The following is a 23,768-nucleotide window of genomic DNA, read 5'->3' as shown; positions in this document are numbered from 1 at the left end:
GCCTTTACATTCACTCACCTACCAGGCCCTTCATGTTACCTTTGTTTGAGGTTGATCCATGATGTTTTTAAGTACTCTGTGGTTTCCTTCACATTCCTGGTGTCATCACTACCATATTCCTCCAACAGCTTCTGCAGGACGTTATCAAACGCCATTATGATACCATCGCCAGGACCCAGTTCTTGCAGCAATATCTAAGGTGTAATTGCAGGTGTAATTGTTATATTGGGTCGCTCAGTAACTACTTATCTAAATATTGGGTCTCCCCATTTTACATGTTTTAGACATAAGTATCAAAAGAAAAAAAAGCTAATTATGGGACAAACTCTTGAACATGAGCTCAAATAAAAATAATTCTGGAAGTAAAAAGGCAAATGTCTAAGAAATGATCAGGTATACAGAAGATGCTATTAAAAGGCTACAGAAATGAAAAGGGCCAACAATACGGCAGTTTTCTGTGTCCCTGGATCACTGTGTCTGTTGACAAAGTTAACTGCTTGGGTGGATCAATCAGCCAAACAAGCTTTTTCTTAGAGTTGTGTAAGTAACTAAACTGAAGCTGAGTGTGCCTACAGGCACTGGTTTTCTACTTCTCAGAGCCTCTGGATCAAGATACTCCCCATGAAATCTAAATAACAAATAAATGTTCCTATAATGCTTTTAATAGCAACTGGCAAAAAAAATCCATCCTAAAGTCTGAGTAGAAAAGAGGTACACTATTGTTTAGAAAGGAATATTCTGAATATCTGAGGATTGAAGTGTTGATCTCACTTTTAAGTATATTCTTCTGGTTAAGTATCCTGGGGCTTTGCTGATTATTATATTTGAGTCATTTGGTGAAAACAATCAGCAGATATCATAAACACAGAAAATGATCCACAAAACCAGGACAACTGGCCACACTTGGTTTTTAAATTGTAACCATGGAAAGTCTACATGTGTGAATTATAAAACCCTGTTCTCATGTTTTAGATTTTTTTTCCCATATATTCTTTACAAATGCACACAATCATCTTAGGCCTCTGAAGGGTAAATAAATGTTACACCAAAATATAACCTAAAAACTATGACCTCCAATTTGAGAACATTTTCTATAATTATAGCAAGAATTTAAAATAGCACTTTAAAAATACCATTAATGTTCAACATCATCTTTATATTTAAACCTATCCAAAAAAGTTACCTACTCTGACAGTAGAAATAAAACAGATTGGTTATAAAATTATTAAAAGAAACTAAACGGATTACCTGGTTCGTTCAGTACAGTAGCCTCAAATGAAAATCCCAGAAAACTTCATAAATAAAAATAACCTTCAGGGTAGACATGGAAGGTAGCAAAAAAAGGAGGGTTTCAAGGATCCTGAAAATATTCTTTTTCTAGATGCTGGCTCATGGTCATGTTCCATTTGCCAAGAGTCAGTGAGCAGTGAGCAATACATCTGGTATACAGGTATACATTTCTATTTGTTACACATCCTAAAATTTTTCAAAAACCTTCCTGGTCAAATTCTTTACATAAATTTCAATGTATATTCTCAGCACTTGAGGCAACATCATGACAAGGGTCCTAAAAATTACAGTTAACAATAGAACAAAAAAGTACATCCAACAAGCTGATAATGCCCCCAAAAATCCCTCCACAAATCAAATGAGTCTTACTTGATTATCAGAAATTTGCTTGATAAGAGGATCCCTTCGGGCTTGTTGGAGAATATAGAGCCGAGCCTCGTATTTTCTCATAAGTTCCTCAGTTTCCTCCTTGTGGTCATCCCACTGAATACTGTCTATAATCATATCTTCCAGCTGCTGCTGTCTTAACTCGACACCATGCTGAGTGCTGTCCCACTGGTTCTTCACCTTTTCCACTAGTGGAGGCATTATAAAAATAATCCCAGTAAAAGTAATGATTAGGAAAGGGAAAAAATACCTGATACCAAATTTATCACAAGTAAGGTTATAAATAGAAAAGAAAAAGGCAAGTTGGCATGTACCTTTTAAGGGAATTTAATACATATTGGCACACAATACAACTGATATATTTCTGAAACTCTTCTTTAAGAAGAATCCTGAATTAAATACTATTTTAAATCCACTGAAATATCTCACAATACAAATATCTACTATTTTAAATGAACAAACCAAAAATTATAAAGAAAGTAAATTCCTGTCTAATGTATTTTCACAGAACCTGGTTTGATGAAGGTAGAGTTTAACAATACTTCATAACAGAGCTTTAAGACACAGATGTAATCACTTGTCATCCTCAAAGGAGATACTCTAAGGTTGTCAAGATTTTAAAAGGAAATAATCTATATAAGAATATTTTTCATGTTTGTTTTACTCTAGCATGAAACCTCTCTAAAAGAAAGTATTTTTATACGCTTAAGAGAAACACTAAAAGCAAATCAGATTCAAGTTCTATGTACCCAGTAGCTCTTGATCATAAAAAAGTCCATATTAGCTCTTTTCCTATTTCTTTTTTTATTGTTTCTATTTCTCATTCTTTCTTCCGTCTCCTCTCTTTTTATCCTCTCCCTTCTCTCCTCTTCTCATTTTTAACATGGGGCTAAAGAAAGAGTGACCTAAAAAAACTTAAGCTTTTGATTAATTACTTCATGGGCAGTTCAACATCTTGAACTGAAGCACTAATAAACAATAGCTTTGAATGACTTCAACAACCCACTGATGATAGGTAGCTAGGAAATGAAACTTCTAGAAGATGCTTTGGATGTCACACAGACTGGAGAGTGATAGTTAAATACCAGGCCAACGAGACGTTAACTATAAAAGAACATTGCAGCTAAGTCATATTGGGACCTATTGGTAAAATTCCTGGGATAACAAAAGGTTATAGCAAGCCATAAGAGTGATCAATTTAAGATTGTTCAGAACATTGAAAATTATACTTACATATAATAATTTTTTTAATTGTTCAATGAGATTATCTGTTTTAAGCTGTCTTAGGAGTTTAAACAGATTGCCTGTTTTTAATAATACTGTTCTACTTGTCAGTTAAAAAGTTACATAAAGTACTTATGACCAATTCTGTTACTAATAGAATCCTTTAATACTGAACAAATAAAATGAAAGACATCAAGTGAGAGCACCTATCATGGGTTTATCATTAAAAATAAGCAAATTGTTCTATTCTTTGTGAATAAGCGCTAAGAGCAGGTTATTATAGGCAGTACACTCCTGCTGAGAATTTTTTTTCATATAATGAATAATGACAAAGATTATGCAACCTCTATGCAGATAAAAAAAATGGAGAGAAAACAGAGAGGGAGTTAAATTGGAAAGGGAAGATATTCAGAAGAAAGAAAAGTCTTGTCAAAAACCTTAAAAGAAACGATGAAAGGAACTCATTCCAGAGTTCCAAAGCAGGCACAAACAATCCATCAATTTAACAAAAACAAGGATGGGGTGTCTGGGTGGCATAGTCAGTTGAACATCTGACTCTTGGTTTGTTTTGGCTCAGGTCATGATCTCAGGGTCATGGGATCTAGTCCCACATCATACTCCATGCTCAGCACTCAGCAGGGAATTATTGATTCTCCCCCTCTCCTCTTACCCTTCCCCCCCTGCTCTATCCCTCTCAAATAAATAAATCCTTAAAAAAAAAGAGGGAGAAAGAAGAAAGATCGCTTATGTAGTAAAAATAAACCAACATTGTAAGACACTAAAAGTTCTCTGTTAACTCATCTCTTGTAATAACATTGCTGCTGCCACATTTATTTTAAAATCAAAACACACTTTTAAGAGGAGGAAGAGGTGACTTTTTTCCTTTCAGAAATATTAGACGAGGTAATAAAATACCTTCCAGTTTATATTCTGCCAAAAATATTTACTAAGTACTTAATTTGTATTGGACACTGGGAGCCCAAGGGCCAGATAGGTGAATGTTCACCAACTATGGGAGAAAAAATTAAAATAATTGTGAGATCTATAGTGACATTATGGAGGGAGAGGGCACAGCAGGAACTAAAGACAGAAAATCCTATTCACCAAGGACTATTCAAGGGTGGGAAAGACCTCACAAAGAGGGGTGACATTCTAGCTGCTGAGTAGAATTTCACCCAGGGAAAAAAAGGCCAAGAGGAAAAAAACTATTGCAAATAATTAGGAACTTCCAGGACATTTTAAAGAATACCTACAATATAGAATGGCTACAGACAGATAGAGGGCCGTATGGGAGAGGGGATGATGAAAGCAGGCTGTGACCATCCCTACATGACATTCTTGAGAACTGAGACTTTGTTTTATTGTCATACAGATTTAACAGATGCTCTGAAGCCAGAAAGCAAATGAAACAAGGATCTTTGCTATGGTTGTTTTGTACATTTATTTATTTTGCTCTTAAATAAATTGTTCCCAAATTAGGACCAGGCCCAATGGTACAAGTGTGTTGCTCAATAAATTCTTTTTGGAATGAATTTGGAGAAGATGAGTTAAAAGACACAGCAAGATCTGGTTTTATTAATTACAATGGAAGTATGAGTTTGCATTCCAATGTTTTCTCTAACTTTTGTGTTTTGATTCCTTTAAAAGAAATTCTAACCTGGAGTGCTTGGGTGGTTCAGTAGGTTAAGCATCCCACTCTTGGTTTTGGCATAGGTTATGATCTCAGGGTCACAGGATGGAGCCCTGCCTGGGTCTCCGCACTCAGAGTTTGCTTGGGATTCTCTCTCCTAGTCTCCCTTTGCCCCTCTCCCAACTCATATTTGCACTCATATTTGCACGTGCACTCTCTCTCTCTCACTCTCTCCCCAAAATGAATCAATCTTTTTAAAAAATTAAAAATAAAAAGAAATCCTAACTTAAAAGAAAAAACATCCAATGTACCAGTAATTACTTAAGAGTAATAATGCTAGCACTTTAAGGAATTCATAAGGGAATAGTAACAAGGTTCACAAAAAATAAAAATCAAAGGAAAACTGTGGTCATTAATAGGGTACTAAATATCAAATAATATTAATTTCTGGTTGAATAATATGTGAAAATGTGTGTGTGTGTTACTATCTTCAGAGGAAGAGGAAGATATATAAATTTTTTTTAAACTTACACTTTTCTGTGATTGCTGTTCTCACATCTGAACTGGAAGCTTTATTTTTCAAATTCTGTGCCAATGTAAAAACATAATCAAGCTGAGGATGGCGTTGTTCTAAGTCAGACTTTGTGATCTGTTAATAAAAAATGATAATTAAGATAGATTAATAAGCCTTACCCTAAAGATACTGCTAACAAAACAGAACTGGTGTGCTGACATCAAAATTGCTGTTGTCCTTTTATACAAGATAGTGAGGCATCAACAAGATAGCAGAAAAGAGCAAGGTTTGAAGTCAAAGGTCCTGGGTTTAAAATACAGCTCTGCCACTTATCATCTGGGTCACCTGGCAAGGCACTTTACTGTTTTTGTTTTCACGAAAAGAAATAACAGAAAACTTACAGCTCCGCCATATCAAGTTGGAGAAGATTTGATGAAGAAAATCCCTACGGGGGCAGCCCCAGTGGCTCAGCGGTTTAGCACTGCCTGCAGCCCGGAGTGTGATCCTAGGGACCCGGGATCGAGTCCCATGTCAGGCTCCCTGAATGGAGCCTGCTTCTCCCTCTGCCTGTGTCTCTGCCTCTCTCTCTCTCTCTCTCTCTCTCTCTCTCTCTGTGTCTCTAATGAATAAATAAATAAAATATTTAAAAAAAAAAAGAAAAGAAAATTCCTTCGGAAAAATGGTCTGAAAACCTTGGCAGTGATTTCTGATGACACCTCATGTATCTGCCCTACATGAGATACAAACACAAACAAAGTCACCTACAGGAATGGTAGTGAGGCATTCAAAAAATGCTTTGGAATAATTGCAAATTAAATAATCTCAGACATGAAAAATGCTGCGCTAGAGAGTTTGCCTCAGTACTAATTAACAGCGGCAAAGAGTTTTTAAAAATCAGAATATAGTGTGTTTTAAGCACAGAACTGGGGATTCCTGGGTGGCTCAGCAGTTTAGCACCTGTTTTTGGCCCAGGGCAAGATCCTGGAGTCCTGGGATCGAGTCCCACATCGGGCTCCCGGGTGTGGAGCCTGCTTCTCCCTCTGTCTGTGTCTGCCTCTCTCTCTTTCTCTCTCTCTCTCTGTGTCTCTCATGAATAAATAAATAAATAAATCTTTTTTTTTTAAAGCACAGAACTAATAAATAGCCATAAAGATTAGAAAATGCAATTCCCCATAAGTACAAACAGGGTAGCAAAGATTCTCTCTCAGCTCTTCCTCTTCATAAATTCACTAATTTTGCAGATTTCAATTAGCCCTGAAGTGTCAAATATTATTTCTAAATGGATTACTCACATCTTGTAATCCTGAATCCCAGAGAGACATTTCAATGAAGGCTGATTATTTCATTCTAAATGGCCCAAGAACCTCTCAACACAACATACCCAAAACTAAATCACTCAAAACCTCATCCACAGCCCATTTCTTCTATTCCTGATTTCTGCTAATTGCAACAGCATCATCTTAGTCACTCAGAAAGGGCTCTTTTGCTTGCTTTAAGCATCTCTCACCTCCGATTTATCCTCAGCACTAAAAAGCGTCCCAGTCTTCTCATCAAAGCAAAGCATTGTTTATCATCAGTCTGCCCCCACCATTAAAAAAAGGAAAAGAAAAGGGCGAAAAGATGCTTGCCAACCGCTTAGAGACTAAAAGCCTAGACCTAGCAAGTCAACAAGCTTCTTTCCAAAGTGAACTTGGACCTGTCTTTGCTCTCTGACTTCCCACTACATTTCTTTATTGCACAAATGTTGACCCAACATCCTTCACACTCCCCTACCTCATGACTTCATTCACTCTGTTCCCTACATGCATTTATCTCCAGGGGTCAACATTCCACGGTCTGCCTTCCACCACTGTGAACTACCCTCCTTCCTCACCCTGGCTCCCCTAACAGGTGGCTTAGACCTATCCTCCGCTGCTCTTAGATTCTGCTTTGCTGCAGCCAACTTGTCTACCTATGTGCATTTGGTGCCTCTGCCTCACTTCAGGAATATTTGTAAACTGAGAATAAAATCAACACCCACCTCAAAAGACTGTCAAAAAAATAAATGAGATGATATATTTAAAACACTTAGAAAACCACCCAGTACAGATTCAACACCTAATAAAAGCAACAGCCGCTGTAACTATTGTACGACACATTCACAATTTCTATCTGGTATGTTCTTTTTAGAATCCCTACACGACACATAGCCTAGAACCTAGCACACAGTGAATATCAAACATTTCTATTAGATGGCATATGTATAGTGACAAAATTCTAATCAGGAGATGCTTATTTCTAAAGTCAGCAATTAAATAAGCTCATTATGAAATATAGGTTGAAAAGGTGCTATAGGAAAATATCCTACATCGCAGTAGGCATTAAATCTCACATGAATTTACATTTGTGTTAATGTGCCTCACTTGATGGTCTATCAGTTTTAGATTTTAAAATACACTGAATCTCTACTTCAAGTGGGTAAACTTCATTTCACGAAAAGACTAGAAAGGCAAGAAAAGCTTTATTCTTCGGAACTAACCAAACATAGCATGGCTCTTTGACAGATAAAGAGTTTTTTAAAGCTCATTGTCCCAGAGTTTAGGACAAACAAAGGAGATCCAAACAGATCTTGTCTGTTTCTGTGTTGTGGTATTTCCCTGACAAGTCTCTACGCTATGTACTTACTTTCATTCGGGAAACTGTCTTATTGATCTCTTCTATATCCCCGACAGTGACAATGTTGGACTTCAACATCTGGTCGATCAGGACCAGCCAGTCAGCTAGCTCTGTGATCGTTTTATCCAGATCAGCAGGAATTGAAATTTCCGAAGTACAGGGAGACTGAACAGGAATATCTGACGCAGATGATACTAGCACCACCTTTTGGACACCAGGATGAGCTGAAATTTAGAAAACATGGCAAAGTATTAATACATCAACAGGATATTACTCTGATTGTGGTGGCCTAGGGGTGATGTGTGTGTGTGTGTGTGTGTGTGTGTGTGTGTGTATTTAAATGAAATGCAGTTTAAGTTAAAAAAAATTGTAGAAAGTTTTTATTTCTTCATACTAAAATGACAATGGCATTTCCTGTAGTATCTACATATCCATGGTAGCCATAAAGCCAATTAAATCAATTAAATCATCCCACAAGATTCCAGGGCAGGAAAACTCAGAAGTAACGAACACTGACACCATGAGAAAATAAAATAAATAAAATAAAAAATAAATCAATCATAGGAAAATGAGGACCGCGCTTTTATTTTAAGATGCTTGACTTAATTATAATGTCAATTTATTCTTACTTTCTATTCTTTTCTAATTAACTTTTATAATATGAGTATGGGTCATTCTTAATAAAATTGAAAGGGGGCTTCAACTACCTCCATTTCAACCTCAAATTTTCTAATTAAGTTCTGCTTTCCAGTGTACGCTAAACTCAGGCAAAAGACCCTGAGGGCAAAGCATCCCCTGATAGCACCTGAAACAAACCTCTCAAGCAATAACAACCACCCTGACCCAGCAAGACCCCACCCGCTTGATGACAGGGCATTCACTAACTTGACCTTCACCACCCACCTGCAGGTAACCCACCGACCTTTGTCCCACATTTTCCTAAAATAAATCTGGAAAGATTTTCAGCACCTTGGGGACAGTCTTTGAGACACTAGTCCACTGTCTTCCTGATGTTGGCCTTACTGAAATAAGTTTGTTTCTTATTTTACCACCACTGGTTTCCTCTGCTTTTGGATTTTTTCAGCGGCCAGTGGCTGAACTCATCTGTTTGGGAGCCTCCTGAGCCAGAGCCAGGTGCCCCTGCACCTCTGGGCCCCAGCTCCAAAATCATTGTGAATACTTCTGTTATAATCTACATATATACTAACTTTTAGCTAACCCCTATCCTGCACTGCAGCTACTTTAAAGTGATTCTGAAATTCTACTTCAAAAAGAATGTGCAAGGATTATCTTACATATTTTGCACATTTTTGATTATCATCTTGGTATAAATTCCCAAAGTAGAATTACTAGATCAGAAAATGAAAAAGTTTTATGTATCTAATACTTATTGACAAATTGTTTTCCTTAACAATCGAACATTTAGACTTCCAGCAGCAGTGTGTGGAACAGATGAAATTCCTACATCCACATGGACAATATTCTAGTTCCGTGGATAAACACATCTTTCACCATTGTCTTCATTTATTGTTTTTTTTTGATTGTCAATGAACACAAATATTTTTATGTTTATTAACTAAATATGGTATAATTTATAACTGTGTTCTTATCAGTTGGGATGAATTCTTTTTACAGGAAAGATGAGCCTTTGCCATTGCTGAAAATAACATTTCTACTTTAGGATTTAAATTTTTTTTTCTTTTTAACATATAGATGATAACAAACGCAGTGATCAAACCCACAAATTTGTCTTGAGGGAATGTTTTCCTAGAACTTTTTAAGTTAGACTCTTGTCTTTTCTAAAGATGAGATAAATATTTTTTCTACTTTTTGTTTTTTCTCTGGTTTGTCTTGTTTTGTTTTTAAGAATGGAAGTTTGGTTATTGCTTTTCTTTAGCTTTGAAATGAGAGCATCAAATTAATTATTAGATCTATCTGGAATCCACTTTAGCATATGGTATATTAAGTGAGACAAATAATTTTCCAAAAATATAGTCAATCTGTAAAATAAGTGCAATTCTAATAAAAATCCCAGCTAGTTTGTGTGTAACTTGACAAAATCATATATTCAAAGTCTGATTTTCAAATCAATATAGAAAAAAAAAAGAGAAAGAGAAAAGAGAAAAAACAAAAAACAAATCAATATAGAAAAGGACCACAAACAGCCAAAACAGTTGGAGGGTTATGCCCTATCCGATATTTAGTTGTATCACTTAGCTAATAACGAATGATTAACTCACTGTTTTATGGACCCAGACATTCAAAGAGACTACTGGAAGATAAGAGCCACAGTCCATAGGTGGCAGAGAAATCTGACCTTGGCACAGATTGCATTAAAGATCAATAAGGAGAAATTTACTGGTCAATAAATGATACTGGCAAGCGTGGACACCCAAAGCTGGAGCAGGAAGACGATGGTATGGAATTTGACCTCATATATACCCTGAGAGAATTAGTTCTTGATGGATTAAGGACCTGAATATGAAAACTAAAACTGTACAACTGTTAGTTGAGAATATTTAAAAAAGAATCTTGGGCAGCCCTGGTGGCTCAGCGGTTTAGTGCCGCCTTCGGCCCAGGGTGTGATCCCGGGAACCTGGGCTCAAGTCCCATATCGGGCTCCCTGCGTGAAGCCTGCTTCTCCCTCTGCCTGTGTCTCTGCCTCTCTCTCTCTCTCTCTCTCTCTCTCTGTGTGTGTGTGTGTGTGTGTGTCTCTCATGAATAAATAAATAAAATCTTTAAAAAAATAAAAATAAAAATAAATTAATTAATTTAAAAAAGAATATGAGTTGAAAGTATTAAAAATGCTCTAAAAACTCTCATAAAGGGGAAGCTATTAATAGACCATTAATGTTAAAGAATTCTGAAAATGTCAACATTAACAAAAATGTTAGAAGCCATAGACTAAGGAAGAAGGTATTTGCAATGTACACTCTAAACAAAGAATTTGAAATCAAAATAATTTTTTAAACTCCAAAAATATCAATGGGCAATCCATGAAAGAGGAAACAAGAAAGAAATAAACATGGAAAAAGGGCTCAATCACACAAGTATCTGAGAAAATGCTAATTGAAATGAAATGCCCTATCTCTATAGGTCACAGGCTCTCAAAGTAGGATCTAGGAAGCTCTAAGTACCCAGAAATCCTTCCAAGGGCTGTGGATGCCCAAATTATGATTATCATAATGAGTGATTTACATTTTCATGCTCATTCTTTTTTTTAATCATTCTCTTAATTTAAATTCAATTAACATAGAGTGTATTACTAGTTTCAGAGGTAGAGTTCAGTGATTCATCAGTCTTATAATACCCAGGGCTTATTACATTATGTGCCCTCCTTAATGTCCATCACCCAGTTATCCCATCCTCTTACCCCTTCCCCTGTAGCAACCCTCAGTTTGTTTCCTATGCCTAGGAGTCTTTTATGGTTTGTTTCTCTCTGATTTTGTCTTGTTTTATTCTTCCCTTCCTTCCCCTATGATCTTGCTTGTTTCTTAAATTCCACATATGAATGAGATCATATAATTGTCTTTTACCGATTATTTCACTTAGCATAGTACCCTCTTTTTTCCATCCATGTTGTTCCAAATGGCAATATTTCTTTTTTTTTTTTTGATGTCTGAGTTATATTACATATCTTCTTTATCCATTTCTCTGTTGATAGATATCTGGCCTTTGTGTGTAGTTTGGCTATTGTGAACATTGCTGCTATAAACATTGAGGTGCAGGTGCCCCTTCGGATCACTCCATTTGTATCTTTGGTGTAAATACCTAGTAGTGCAATTGCTGGGTTGCAGGGTAGCTCTATTTTCAACTCTTTGAGGAACCCACATACTGTTTTCCAGAGTAGCTGCACCAGCTTACATTCCCACCAACAATGCAAGAGAGTTCCCCTTTCTTCACATCCTTGCCAACATCTGTTGTTTCTTGTGTTGTTAATTTTAGCCATTCTGACCAGCGTGAGGTGGTATTTCATTGTGGTTTTGAGTATTTTTTTTACTCAAGGCTACATGACATGTGATATCGTAACAAACTAAATGCAGAAGTGGAAATGAGAATCCAGGTGTCCTCTAATTTCCCAGACACTAAAAGATTTTCAAATATGTAAAGCAATGCCACTTTTCTAATTAAATTTGTTTTTGTCTTGAAAAAACTCATTTCTAACATTATATTTATAAAAAATATTATTTTTACTAACAATAAATGGATATTGCTGTTTTAAACAAATTAATACATAATTCTTCAAATTTGTTTTTTAATTAGGTAAATCTTTATAAACATAACTCACACAAGGAAAGCTCTTTGAGGGTCCTCAATAATGTTTAAAAGTATAAAGGGGTCCTGAGAACACAATGTTTAAGTTCTGATAACATGTAGAGCAATGAGAGCCCTCCCACAGCTGGTGGAAGTGTGAACTGGAACAAAGGGTCTAGACAGTATCTAGTCAAGTAGAAGTTATCCATATTCTATGATCCAGCAATTCTACTACTATATACCCTAAAGAATACCTCACATAACAGTCTGTCCAATCTTCACTGTAACTTTCTTTATAGTTTAAAAAACCCAAAACAACCTAAACATTCATTGTTTCAAGCCTTCAAAAATCTAGTAGGGGGCCTACTGTGTACAAGTTACTCTTCTAGATGCTGCAGGTATGGGAGTATGCAAGACGAAGAGCCCACCCTCATGGAGCCTGCATTCTGGTGGGGTAAATGGACAGAGGATATGTAGTAAAAGCAATCCAAGATGGAGAGAGACAGGATATATTTGAGATATGGTGGGCAAGGTCAGGAAAGGCCTATCTAAGGTGACATTTGAGGAGAGAACTGAATGAAGGGGAGTGTGTAGAACATGTAGAGATCTGAAAGGACATCTGAAGAAGAAAGAATAAACAGCAAGCACAGAAGCCATAAATGGAAACATCCTCAGCATGTTAGAAATAGCAAGTAGACCAATGCATTTGAAGTAGAATAAACAAAGGGAAAAGTGATAAGAAATGAAATTAGAGCTATGGGACAGCAGGCAAATCATAGTCTTCTGGCCCACAGTAAGACTTTAGCACTCACTATGGATGACGAAAGAGACAGCAAGATTGTGGTGAGCCAGGAGTGACACAATAAAATGTATGTTTATAAAGCGTGACTTAGCTGCTATCAGAATAGACTACGGAAGACTGGTAAGGCAAGAGTAGAATCAGGACAGTGAGAGACTATTCCAGAAACACAGATGAAACAGATGGTGTTCAAGACCATAGAAGTGGCTGGGATGAGACAAGGGACTAACAATTTGCTGATGGATTAGATGTTAAACACAGAGAAGTGTCAAGGGTGACTTCAAATGTATTGGCCTAAGAACTGGCTGAACCCTCTAAAGTTAAAACATGGCTAATGCCATGGAACTGGTAAGCATACTAGAAGAGAGAGCTCTGAGGACCGCTGTGGATCTGTGCGGTGGAACATTATACATCAGTTAAAATGCACAGATGAGAGCTGCATGCATCAAATATATGCCAGTGAGAATGATCCAGTAGGGAGGAGAGAAGGAGGGTAAGTAAAAAATCAAGAAAAGCTGTAATCCAAAGCACAAGTGGAGGAGATGATCTTAGAAAGAAAGGGAGATCATTCTTCCATGGCATAGGAAGGAAGTACGCATAGTTTGTGAGAACAGATGTAGGTAAACCTACTTATAGGGATTCTCTGATGGGAAAAATAAGATCTTGTTGGACAAAAAGTATTTTATCTTTTAAAAACGAAAAGAGGTCATTAGTTGAGAGATGGGAACAAGGAGCACTCGGAAAAAAGTGCAGTAGGATTGTCTACCAGTGCTGAGCATCCATTCGAGGATGGTTAGCAAGAAGTTCGTCTGGATCAACCTCAAAAACAATATGCCAAGTGAAAGAAACACTGTATGAGAAATATCCAGACTAGGTGGTCCATGGAGACAGAACACAGGTTGGTGGTCACCACAAAATGGGGGTAGAGTGGAATGGGAAGAAAGTGCTAAATGAGTAAGAGGTTTTACTTTGGAATAATGGAAATATTTTAGAACTAGACAGAGGTTTGAAGTGCACAATACTGTGAATGTACTAAGTATCACTGGATTGTTCACTTAAAAAATGGTTAATTTTAGGGCAGCCCTGATGGCTTAGCAGTTTAGCGCCACCTTCAGCCCAGGGCGTGATCCTGGAGATCCGGGATCGAGTCCCATGTTGGGCTCTCTACATGGAGTCTGCTTCTCCCTCTGCCTGTGTCTCTGCCTCTCTTTATCTCTGTGACTCTCATGAATGAATAAATGAATGAATGAATGAATGAATGAATAAATAAATAATCTTTTAAAAAATGGTTTTCTTTTTCTAACACAATAAAAAGAAGAATAAATTGAATTAGAACACTGTGTAGGAGGAGAAGGACATACTGAAATAAGTTTCAGGTCTCTTACCTGTCCCAGGGATGAATATCTTATTCATTACGATTTAACCTACTGGAAGGTATAGTTCTGCTGTTAGCTTTTCTATATTTCTAAATGTGTATTAAAATATTCTCTGTTACTTTGTCACAATGATGTTTAAAAAGGTACGATAACCTATTGCTCTTTCATAAAATGCATCAAGTCTGTTCCCTGTAGGTATAGAATGGAGCTGTGTTTGCAAGGCAACAGTGCCCACATGTTAATTCAAATAGTTTTAATATAATCAACCAACCAATCAGGCCCCAGGTATTTTTTTTGTGCAAGGTACTAAGAAATATAAGTAAAACAGAACACTAACTTGGCCCTTACCAAGCTTGCAACCTCAAAAAAGTTTTTTTTTTAAGATTTTATTTATTTATTCATGAGCGACACAGAGAGAGAGAGAGGCAGAGACACAGGCAGAGGGAGAAGCAGGCTCCATGCAGGGAGCCCGACGTGGGACTCGATCCCAGGTCTCCAGGATCATGCCCTGGGCTGCAGGCGGCGCTAAACTGCTGCGCCACTGGGCTGCTCTCAAAAAAGTTTTTTTTTTAAAAATCTTGTCACTCACCACTTTTTCAGAATCCTAATGAGAAACAGAAGGAGGAAGGGGAGGGAAAAGGGAAAGGGGAAGGAAGAGGGAAAAGGAGGGCAAGGATGGTGGGTGGAGGACAGGGAAGAGTGAGGCAAAGCAGAGGGAAGAAGGAGGAAAAGGAGGGGAGGGGAAGGAGAGGAAGAGGAGGAGGGAGAGAATCAGCTGGCACAGAGAAAGTGGAAAATTAGGGTTCATCACACTTGGGGGTTTGCCTGGTAACTCAACAGAAGAAGAGCAGGGCAAGGAGGTCTTGAGAGCCCACAAGGCAGTGATAAGCAGTGACCACAGTGGCTACTGGCTCAGTAGCCTGCCCTCTATTCCAGACAAAGAGATATGGAAATGAAAAAGTGAGAAAACTCTTCTTTCTCCCAATCTTAGTCATCATCATTTGTCAGTAAATACCTTCCCTGGGATGGAGAACTCTTCTAAATCCCCATCTCCCATCTGGTTCCAAGGATATCCATCTAAACTTTTTGTTTTCAGTCATGATCAGTGTCTAATTAACACAACACCAGAACACGTTAACATAGCAGATTATAGCCAATGTCCTGAGAAACTGCAGGTCCCCAGAAGATCTTCCTCAATCCCGCATCTGACTTTCCCATTGCCTTCAGCGGCCTCTGCAAAGGAGGCCCAGGAAGGGTGAGAAGTCTTAGGTGCCATGGAAAGGAATGCCTTGCACACACCGGGCAGTGACATATGTCTTGTGTGTGTGTGTGTGTGTTTTTTTTTTTTATGATAGTCACACAGAGAAAGAGAGAAAGAGAGAGAGAGGCAGAGACACAGGCAGAGGGAGAAGCAGGCTCCATGCACCGGGAGCCCGACGTGGGATTCGATCCCGGGTCTCCAGGATCGCGCCCTGGGCCAAAGGCAGGCGCTAAACCACTGAGCCACCCAGGGATCCCTGTCTTGTGTTCAAAAAAAAAAAATTATTTTCAAATAACTGAAAAGTAGAATAATAAATCACAATGGCATTGTGTTTTTAAATAAGTTTTTCTAACTCACATATGATACTTATAATCATAAAATTTTGTTATGCTTATAAAAAAAACTTTTTGGTTAAGAAATAAACTGTATCTTACCAGCAATTCTTGTCTGAGACACAGAACAGGGTTCCTGGATGTGTTCCTTCAATGTGCTAGGCACTTCTCTGCATATCTACAGCATCAGGCCAAACAAAAAGAAGAATACTATATAAATAAAGATGATTATATTTTTGAAAGAGGAAGTGTTATTCTAAGTGATAGTTCTGCTGCTTTTCTTCCCCCTCAACGCCTGAGCTTCTGTCTCCACCTTCATATCCACTGCAGTCTTCCCAGAGCACCCTCCTCTCCCCTACCACCCGCCGCCACTGACTTTACTGTGAAGAGTGCCATCCAGTCCTCAGTTGGCCGAGCCCTTTGGAATATTTAATGCTATCCCTCCCCCTCCTTGGGATACTGTTAATATTCTGCAATCCTGTCTTTATGCTTACCTCTCTGATGGATCTTCTAAGCATCCTTCACCAGCTCATTCTCCTCTGCCCATCCATTAAATACTGACATTCTACAGGGTAGGATTTTTGGTCTTCTTACCCTTGACCCTGGCTTTCTCTGTGTCCTGGTTTCTAATGGTTTCATTTATCATATGGAGTCTTAAGAGGCTGAAGACTCCAAAAAATACATCTTTTAGTCCAGCTCATTTGTCAACTGGATATTCAGACATGTCCAATACTGAATTCATCATCCATTTTCCTGATAACCCCCTTCACAAGGCAGTCTAATGACTCTAATTGACCATTTCAGATCAGTTTTCCTGATCTGGATAGTGGCCTTTGTTCAGAGGAGTTACCTCATATCCTGATGTCCTAAGGCTATCTATCTTAGGATCGCTCCATCCACTCTACTGTACAGCTATAGTGATCTTTCAAAATGTAACCTTCTTCTGATTGAAACCCATCAGTAGCTGCCCACTGCTCTCCAGGTGGTAAACTGTTCTCAAGGTGGAGCTCAATTTCCTTGTGATGCATGTTGAGGCCATTAGGATCTGGTCTCTACAAGCATCTCTTGTCCATCCACTTCACACTAAGCTACTTCCAAGACCCAAATGCACCATGCTCATTCTCTGTCTCCTCTAGACCCTTTCACTTGCTGCTTCTCCTCCCTGCCATGCCCCTTCCCCCATTATTCATCTGACCCATACTCATTCATTCTCTATAAACTAACATGGATATGATCTCCTTCAGAAAATCTTCCATGATTACCACCCAAAGCCAGGTAAGTGCTCTATCTTTATGTCCCTATGGATATCTCTATGTTATAACTGCTTGCCTACTTGTCTCATCCACAATAAACTCTTTGGGTTAGAAGCAGTGTCATACTCTTTGCTGTATTCTTAATTCTTAAAAATGGTGCCTGGCATAAAGCAAGAGTCCCATCAAAAACTACTGAATGAATAAATGCATGCATGAATGAAATACCTTAGGTTAGTCTTTTCCAACAGGCATGTATCAAAATTTTCTGCACAATAAGCATTGTCTGACCTTGAACAGTCATAATTTACCTAAGTAGAGTAAATTCTACATGGAATCCTATGATAAAGGTAGTTCTGGCTTTGTCTAACACAGTGCCCCCAAATTAACCAGGGTGCCCTATTCTACACAATGTTCACTGTCATTCTTTATGTTAAAAATAGATGTGTGCTCTGACTGAATACGCACAAGCTGAGTCTGGCATGTTTGACAGAGAGCCAACATGTCTGGACAGGAGCGTAAGGCAGAGAGAAGAGAATACGAAGTTAGGGAGAAAACAGGAAGCCAGAACATCAGGGGCCTAATAAGTCACATTAAGGACTTTGGCCTTTATTCTGAGTGAGATGGAAAACACTTAGTGGGCTTTGCTCAGAGGAGTTACTTGGATTGAATTAAGTTTTAACAAATATTTTGGCTACTTCGACAAAGAGCCAAGGAGGAAGCAGGGACCAGTGAGAAAGCCATGGCAGTAATCAAGACAAGAGATGATGGCAGCTTAAAAACAAGTTAGTGGCAATGATGTTAGCGAAAAGCAGTCAAACTTCTGAAATTCCACAAACCTAAAAAAAAAAAATGAAAAAAATATACAGAGAATACCAGTTGTACCACCCAACATTGACAGTTGTTAGAATTTCACTATATTTGTTTTATCATGTATCTAGCCATGTAGCCATTCATCAAATCATCCATTAAAGTTGATATGTATTTTGAAGAAGAAGCTGACAATGGTGACTCCAAGCTTTGGAGTTTTTTAAAATTGAGATATAACTCACATTAGATTGACTCTAAAGGTTTTGGCCAAAGAATAATGAGTAATTATCAACAACTGAGATGGGAGAAGTACAGTAAAGCACAAGGAAGAGGTGGAGGACAGGAACTCAATTTTGTATGTTTGAGATGCCTATTACGCATCCAAGCGGGCATGCTGAACAGGCCACTGTACATGCAAATCTAGAGTTTGGAGACAGGTCAAGGCCAGAGATATACACATCTGAGTCATCAGTAATAGTGAATCATCAAGGCAGTAATTCTCAATTAGAGAGTCTAGATCACTAAAGCATCTGCATCATTAGATACAGGATGATGGCTATCATTTCAAGAGGATCAAGAAGGGGGAAAAATGACTAATAAGGCATCTACCAAACCAGGGACAGAGACATATCCATTCAGTATTTCAGACAGACCTCACACTCTGAGATGGTGTGTACCAGCGCAAAAGAAATAGAAATCTATTACTTTATCTGCTTGTGATTGTCTTAACTGCAAATAATAATAATAATAATAATAATAATAATGGATTGAGGAAAAGGATCTTGTATTAGTCATATTCGTAGCACATGCTATTACATTCTACCTGGAACCTAGTAAATCAATGAATAAATGAATAAATCATTAAAAATAAAAATAATTAAATGAATAAAATCAATAAAAATAAACCTACATAGGTAAAAAGTCATGTGCAACATCAGAGAATTATTTTAATGCTCTTAATTTACAACTTTATAATTTTATTTGGCATTTTATTGCCTCATTCTAAAATATATTCTTTATGTAATATAGTATATAATATAAAAACCCCAGACCAAAATATCCCACTTAAAATAAAAAGTATTCTCTGAGAATATAAGTTTCTATGACAGATGAAAAAATAATAATCACAAACTAAAAAGCATTAGTAAACGTGCCCAAATTTGGATACACTTAAAAGCAAAAGTTACATGATCTCACTCCTTTGACAACAAAATCAATAACGATGAGAGAGTCATCACAGTAATCCTTAATGCACACCTTATTCCATGTTGAATTTACAATTCTTAAGCTTTCTGAAATTTTTTCTCTTTCATGTAAACTCAGACTTTTATCTGAAAGCATTTCCAATTCAGTTCTATTCAGCCATTTGAGTTTTTCAGCTTGTACATCCATCTCCTGGGTTAAGTCCTAAAAGAGTCAGAATAGAGTTGTGGTTATAAGGTCAAGAACTATATCAGAAATCTCTTTGGGGGGGATCTCTGGGTAGCGCAGCGGTTTAGTGCCTGCCTTTGGCCCAGGGCTCGATCCTGGAGACCGGGGATCAAATCCCATGTCGGGCTCCCGGTGCATGGAGCCTGCTTCTCCCTCCGCCTATGTCTCTGCCTCTCTCTCTCTCTCTGTGTGTGACTATCATAAATAAATAAAAATTTTAAAAAAAATCTCTTTGGGAAGGACTGCCTGGGTAGCACAGTCAGTTAAGCATCTGCCTTCAGCTCAGGTCATGATCCTGCGATCCTGGTATGGAGCCCCGTGTCTAGGGCTCCCTGCGTCTGAGACTCCCCACATTTGAGCTCCCCACATCTGGGGCTCCCTGCTCCAAGGGGAGTCTGCTTCTCCATCTCCCTCTGCTGCTCCCCCTGCTTGTTATCTCTTAAATAAATAAAATATTTTTTTTAAAAAAAACCTCTCTTTAAAATATTTTTATGAATGTCTTCTATTGTCTTTAACTTCTCTTGGAAAATAAATTTGTAAGAAGCCTAAACTTATGTTAACAAACTGTAACTGATCCAGGAATGAACACACACTTTCAGGATGCATTTGTATGAAGTTGTGTTCTGGTCCCTCCTCGACCCCCATCTCTTAAACAGGGTCATATCATATCATACTTTCTTTGATACTTTAACATACTGTCCTTAGATAATGAAAATAATGTGTATTCTAATCAAAGGCAAAAAAAGAAGCACCAGGAACATTTTATGCATCCATCTCTACCTTCTCTTTACCTACCCTAATATACTGCCCCACTCTTTGTGACTGTCCCCAAATTGTTTACAAAATGGAATGTTCCAAGAAAACTATTGAAATTTTTAGATAAAATAGGAACAAGTGTGATCCCTGGGTGGCTCAGCGGTTTAGTGCCTGCCTTTGGCCCAGGGCATGATCCTGGAGTCCCAGGATCGAGTCCCACATCAGGCTCCCTGCATGGAGCCTGCTTCTTCCTCTGCCTGTGTCTCTGCCTCTCTCTCTGTGTCTCTCATGAATAAATACATAGAGTCTTTGAAAAAAAGAAAAAAAAGGAACAAGTTTGTTAGATATTTGTCACATTTTGAAAAGAACTCTTAGTCATCGTTTGCCATGTATTTTTCATCATTATGCAAAGTTTCTTTCCCAAAATGCCTCAATCATCCTCCTTAAAATCTTTAATCAAATTAGTGAGTATCCTTTCAGGCATACTTTAATGCATGCACATGTGCCTTCAGCACATGTATCAACACTCATACACAATTTCTTTTTTTTAGTAAAAATGTGAGCACATAAGTCTTATTGTTCTGCAATAAGTTTTAATTCTTAACACAAAAATTATGAAATTTATAGATATAAAAATGTATTTTAATGCATTTACATATATCCATAATTATGTATTTTTATATATTGTATACATATACAACTATAAACAATTCCTGTTGGTTGTGGATCAACAAAGGATATTTGATTCATAAAACCATCATGGTAAGCCTGAAGTACGCTGAGATGAGTTGCTCTCAAGTCACTTTGAGTTTTCTTGTAAAACTCAATTTTATAGTGAGTAATCAAGTAATTATTTTCTCAATCTAAAAGGAAAGAACTATACTTCACAATACTATTATATTCTAAAACAAACTCTCTTTAAAATATCCTAAAAATATTTGATCTAATACTGAGGATACATGATTTACCACTTTTCTGTGTGTGAAACCTTGCCTCTGCAAGAACAAAATTATATCAGCTCTTAAAAAAAAATTCCTCATGAAAGTTCACCACATTTACCACATAGTGCAAAGCTTCTTCCCATTTTCTTCTTCAGTCATGCAATATCTTATTTTTGGTGTGAGTGTTCATGCACCAAAAAACACTGGCAAATACGGAAACAAATAAACCACTTACTGTCAGTTCTTGAAAGTTTTCTTCCAGCTCAGCGGCTGATCTCTTTTGCATGGCATTCTCGGCCTCTGTTAACCAACACATAATCTCACCTAGTCTTCTTCTATATTCCATCACCTGCTTATTTTCTCCTTTTAGCCTAAAAGAATATATTATCGAAAAACATTGACAAAAATTATCCAACTAGGAAGAACATTATATATTTGCTTTGGATATCCTGACTAAATACACCACACATAAAAATTCTCAATAATTATCTTTAATATATATTTTAAGTGAGTGTTAATAGTAATGTATACTTGCTGCAATACTAAAGATTATTTGGTAATATGAGAATAAAAATTCTACCTTCATTAAATTAAAAAACACTGAAACTATGCATTATCTTCTCCCATTATGAAAAATTCTGCAGAAATTTAATACCAAAGATTTTTTTAAAAGATTTTATTTATTAATTCATGAGAGACACAAAAAAAGAGAGGCGGAGACATAGGCAGAGGGAGAAGTAGGCTCCCTGCAGGGAGCCCAATGTGGGCTCGTTTCCGGACTCCTGGATCACGCCCTGAGCCCAAGGCAGATGCTCAACCGCTGAGCCACCCAGGAGTCCCAATACCAAAGATTTTAAGCTACAGACCATTGTACAACATAATGGATGGTTAAAAAAAAAAAGAAGAAGAAGAAAGAAAATGTCTTTATCTCCAAAAAAAAAGGAAAAACCTAATTTTCTTTGAGTAGTGCATGAAGATAAAAAGTCATCATTATATGACATATTATTCACATTAGGTGGCAACCATTACTCTACTTTATTCATAGGAAGAAAAGAATAAGAACAAGGCAAGATACTGAGAATGGAAAATTTTTACAAGTATTAGGAAAGTCTAAGAAAAAATGGAAATTTTGTTAGCTCGTTAAAATAAGTATTATATTTGAATATAGCACCAAGTTATAAAAAGAGATCTAGAAGAAACAAAGCAAAAGTTTTAAAGGATATAAGGAAACAAATAGTCATATGAATATAAAAAAGGAACTGCCTTAATTAGATCTTTTAAATGTTATAAGAATAACATTTATAAGTATATAAACCATCTGTCAGAAGATGAGAATATGACTAGAACTCATAAGATGAACAAGATTATATATTTTTCAGAGAGGGTTTGCAAGCTATTTACAGCTTGGTGGTGGTATCATCATTTTTATAGTTGTGGCTATTAGCTGCTGGTTTAAAAATTGAGTGCAATTTTTTAATTAATTGCATTGTGTCAACCTGAATAAAAATTTACATTTTTTATGGCTATGACTTTTTAATCACAAAATACCTAACACATGATGCAATATATAAATATAATCGAATGCTAAAGAAATATTTGTATATTTAACAGAGAGTAATACTTGAAGAAGAGTATTTTAATGTTAAAAACTAAAGAAAATCACTAAAAAATTACAAGTTTACATTTTTAAGTATCCTTCAAGAGGGAACATTACTTCAAGATAAAATCAATCAAGCAAGAAAGCAATGGTACTAATTGTTATACACTGACAATACCAAAACAGGTAATTTACCCTCTATATCGAAGACTAGTTAATGTAACAACTTTGTAAGCACCCAAACACTATTATAAACCTTGTATTTATTTATTTTTTTAAAGATTTATTTATTTACTTATGATAGACATAGAGAGAAAAAGAGAGGCAGAGACACAGGAGGAGGGAGAAGCAGGCTCCATGCCGGGAGCCCGACGTGGGACTCGATCCCGGGACTCCGGGATCGCGCCCTGGGTCAAAGGCAGGCGCTAAATTGCTGAGCCACCCAGGGATCCCCTTAAACCTTGTATTAAAAAAAAAGGCTGGCATTTATATTTCCAATGTTGTGTGATCATGACTAACAGTATTTTGAAAATATATCTATGAAAAAAACTAACATCAAGTAATTTCAAGAAGATATACTTGAGTCACACAAAATTTTCATCTGCAAACCAGCAAAATATAATCTATTTTAAATGTTATCCCTAAGAGTAAAAACAAGTTATAAATTTATGTTCAAACAGGAGATAACAATTGCTCATTAAGGAATAACAGCATACGTTGATGAACTGTGCAAATATTTAACTACAAGCACTCAATATAAAAACAAATTACACTGTGTTATTCCTCAATGATTCTGATAACAGTACATATACAAGCTCTTAAAATTGCAAGGTGGCCCCAATTTAAGATAAGTTACAACCTGAAATGAATTTAAACATAAATTTATGAAAATAAATATTGCTCTAGTTAAAATACAAGAAGCTGGAGAAGAGATTCATTATTATCTTGTCCTCAAGATGAGTAAAATATGTATTAGCTTCACCTTGTTAGTTCCTAGAGCAATAATTACCATATTCCCCAGAGACCCACTTGAAAATCTTTAGGAGAATTTCTGCTATTATTGCTAATATCATGCCAGCAGGTACATCTTTTTCCTTAAGATGACCTGGGAGCTAGATGACTTACAAACCAGGAGAACTCTCCATGCAAATGCGTTAGCTAGGCACATAAAACCCTTTGGGACCTCAGCTTCCAATCCCACCCAGGGTCCCTCGAACCCTCCTCATCATATAATTTTGCAGATCTCTCACCTGGCCATGCT

The 23,768-nt window shown here is 37.0% G+C and overlaps 1 protein-coding gene across 10 annotated transcripts in view; it reads right to left on the bottom strand.

Moving 5' to 3' along the window:
- The window catches only part of UTRN (utrophin), a 497,949-nt gene that overhangs the window by 244,828 nt on the left and 229,353 nt on the right, over positions 1–23,768 (bottom strand). For all 10 annotated transcript variants that reach the window (XM_072826596.1, XM_072826601.1, XM_072826576.1 and 7 more), the window contains 7 exons: positions 21,146–21,281; positions 19,040–19,189; positions 15,825–15,900; positions 7,710–7,924; positions 5,063–5,180; positions 1,660–1,865; positions 40–194 (listed from right to left, as the gene is read on the bottom strand). In XM_072826596.1, the coding sequence (XP_072682697.1) occupies positions 40–194; positions 1,660–1,865; positions 5,063–5,180; positions 7,710–7,924; positions 15,825–15,900; positions 19,040–19,189; positions 21,146–21,281 (1,056 nt within the window). The remainder of the gene's footprint in view (positions 1–39; positions 195–1,659; positions 1,866–5,062; positions 5,181–7,709; positions 7,925–15,824; positions 15,901–19,039; positions 19,190–21,145; positions 21,282–23,768) is intronic.

The sequence above is a fragment of the Canis lupus genome, chromosome 1, assembly GCF_048164855.1.
Source record: "Canis lupus baileyi chromosome 1, mCanLup2.hap1, whole genome shotgun sequence".
Taxonomy (NCBI): Eukaryota; Metazoa; Chordata; class Mammalia; order Carnivora; family Canidae; genus Canis; species Canis lupus.
Note: the sequence above shows the minus strand (reverse complement) of the source record. Positions and strands in the feature narration are given on the sequence as shown.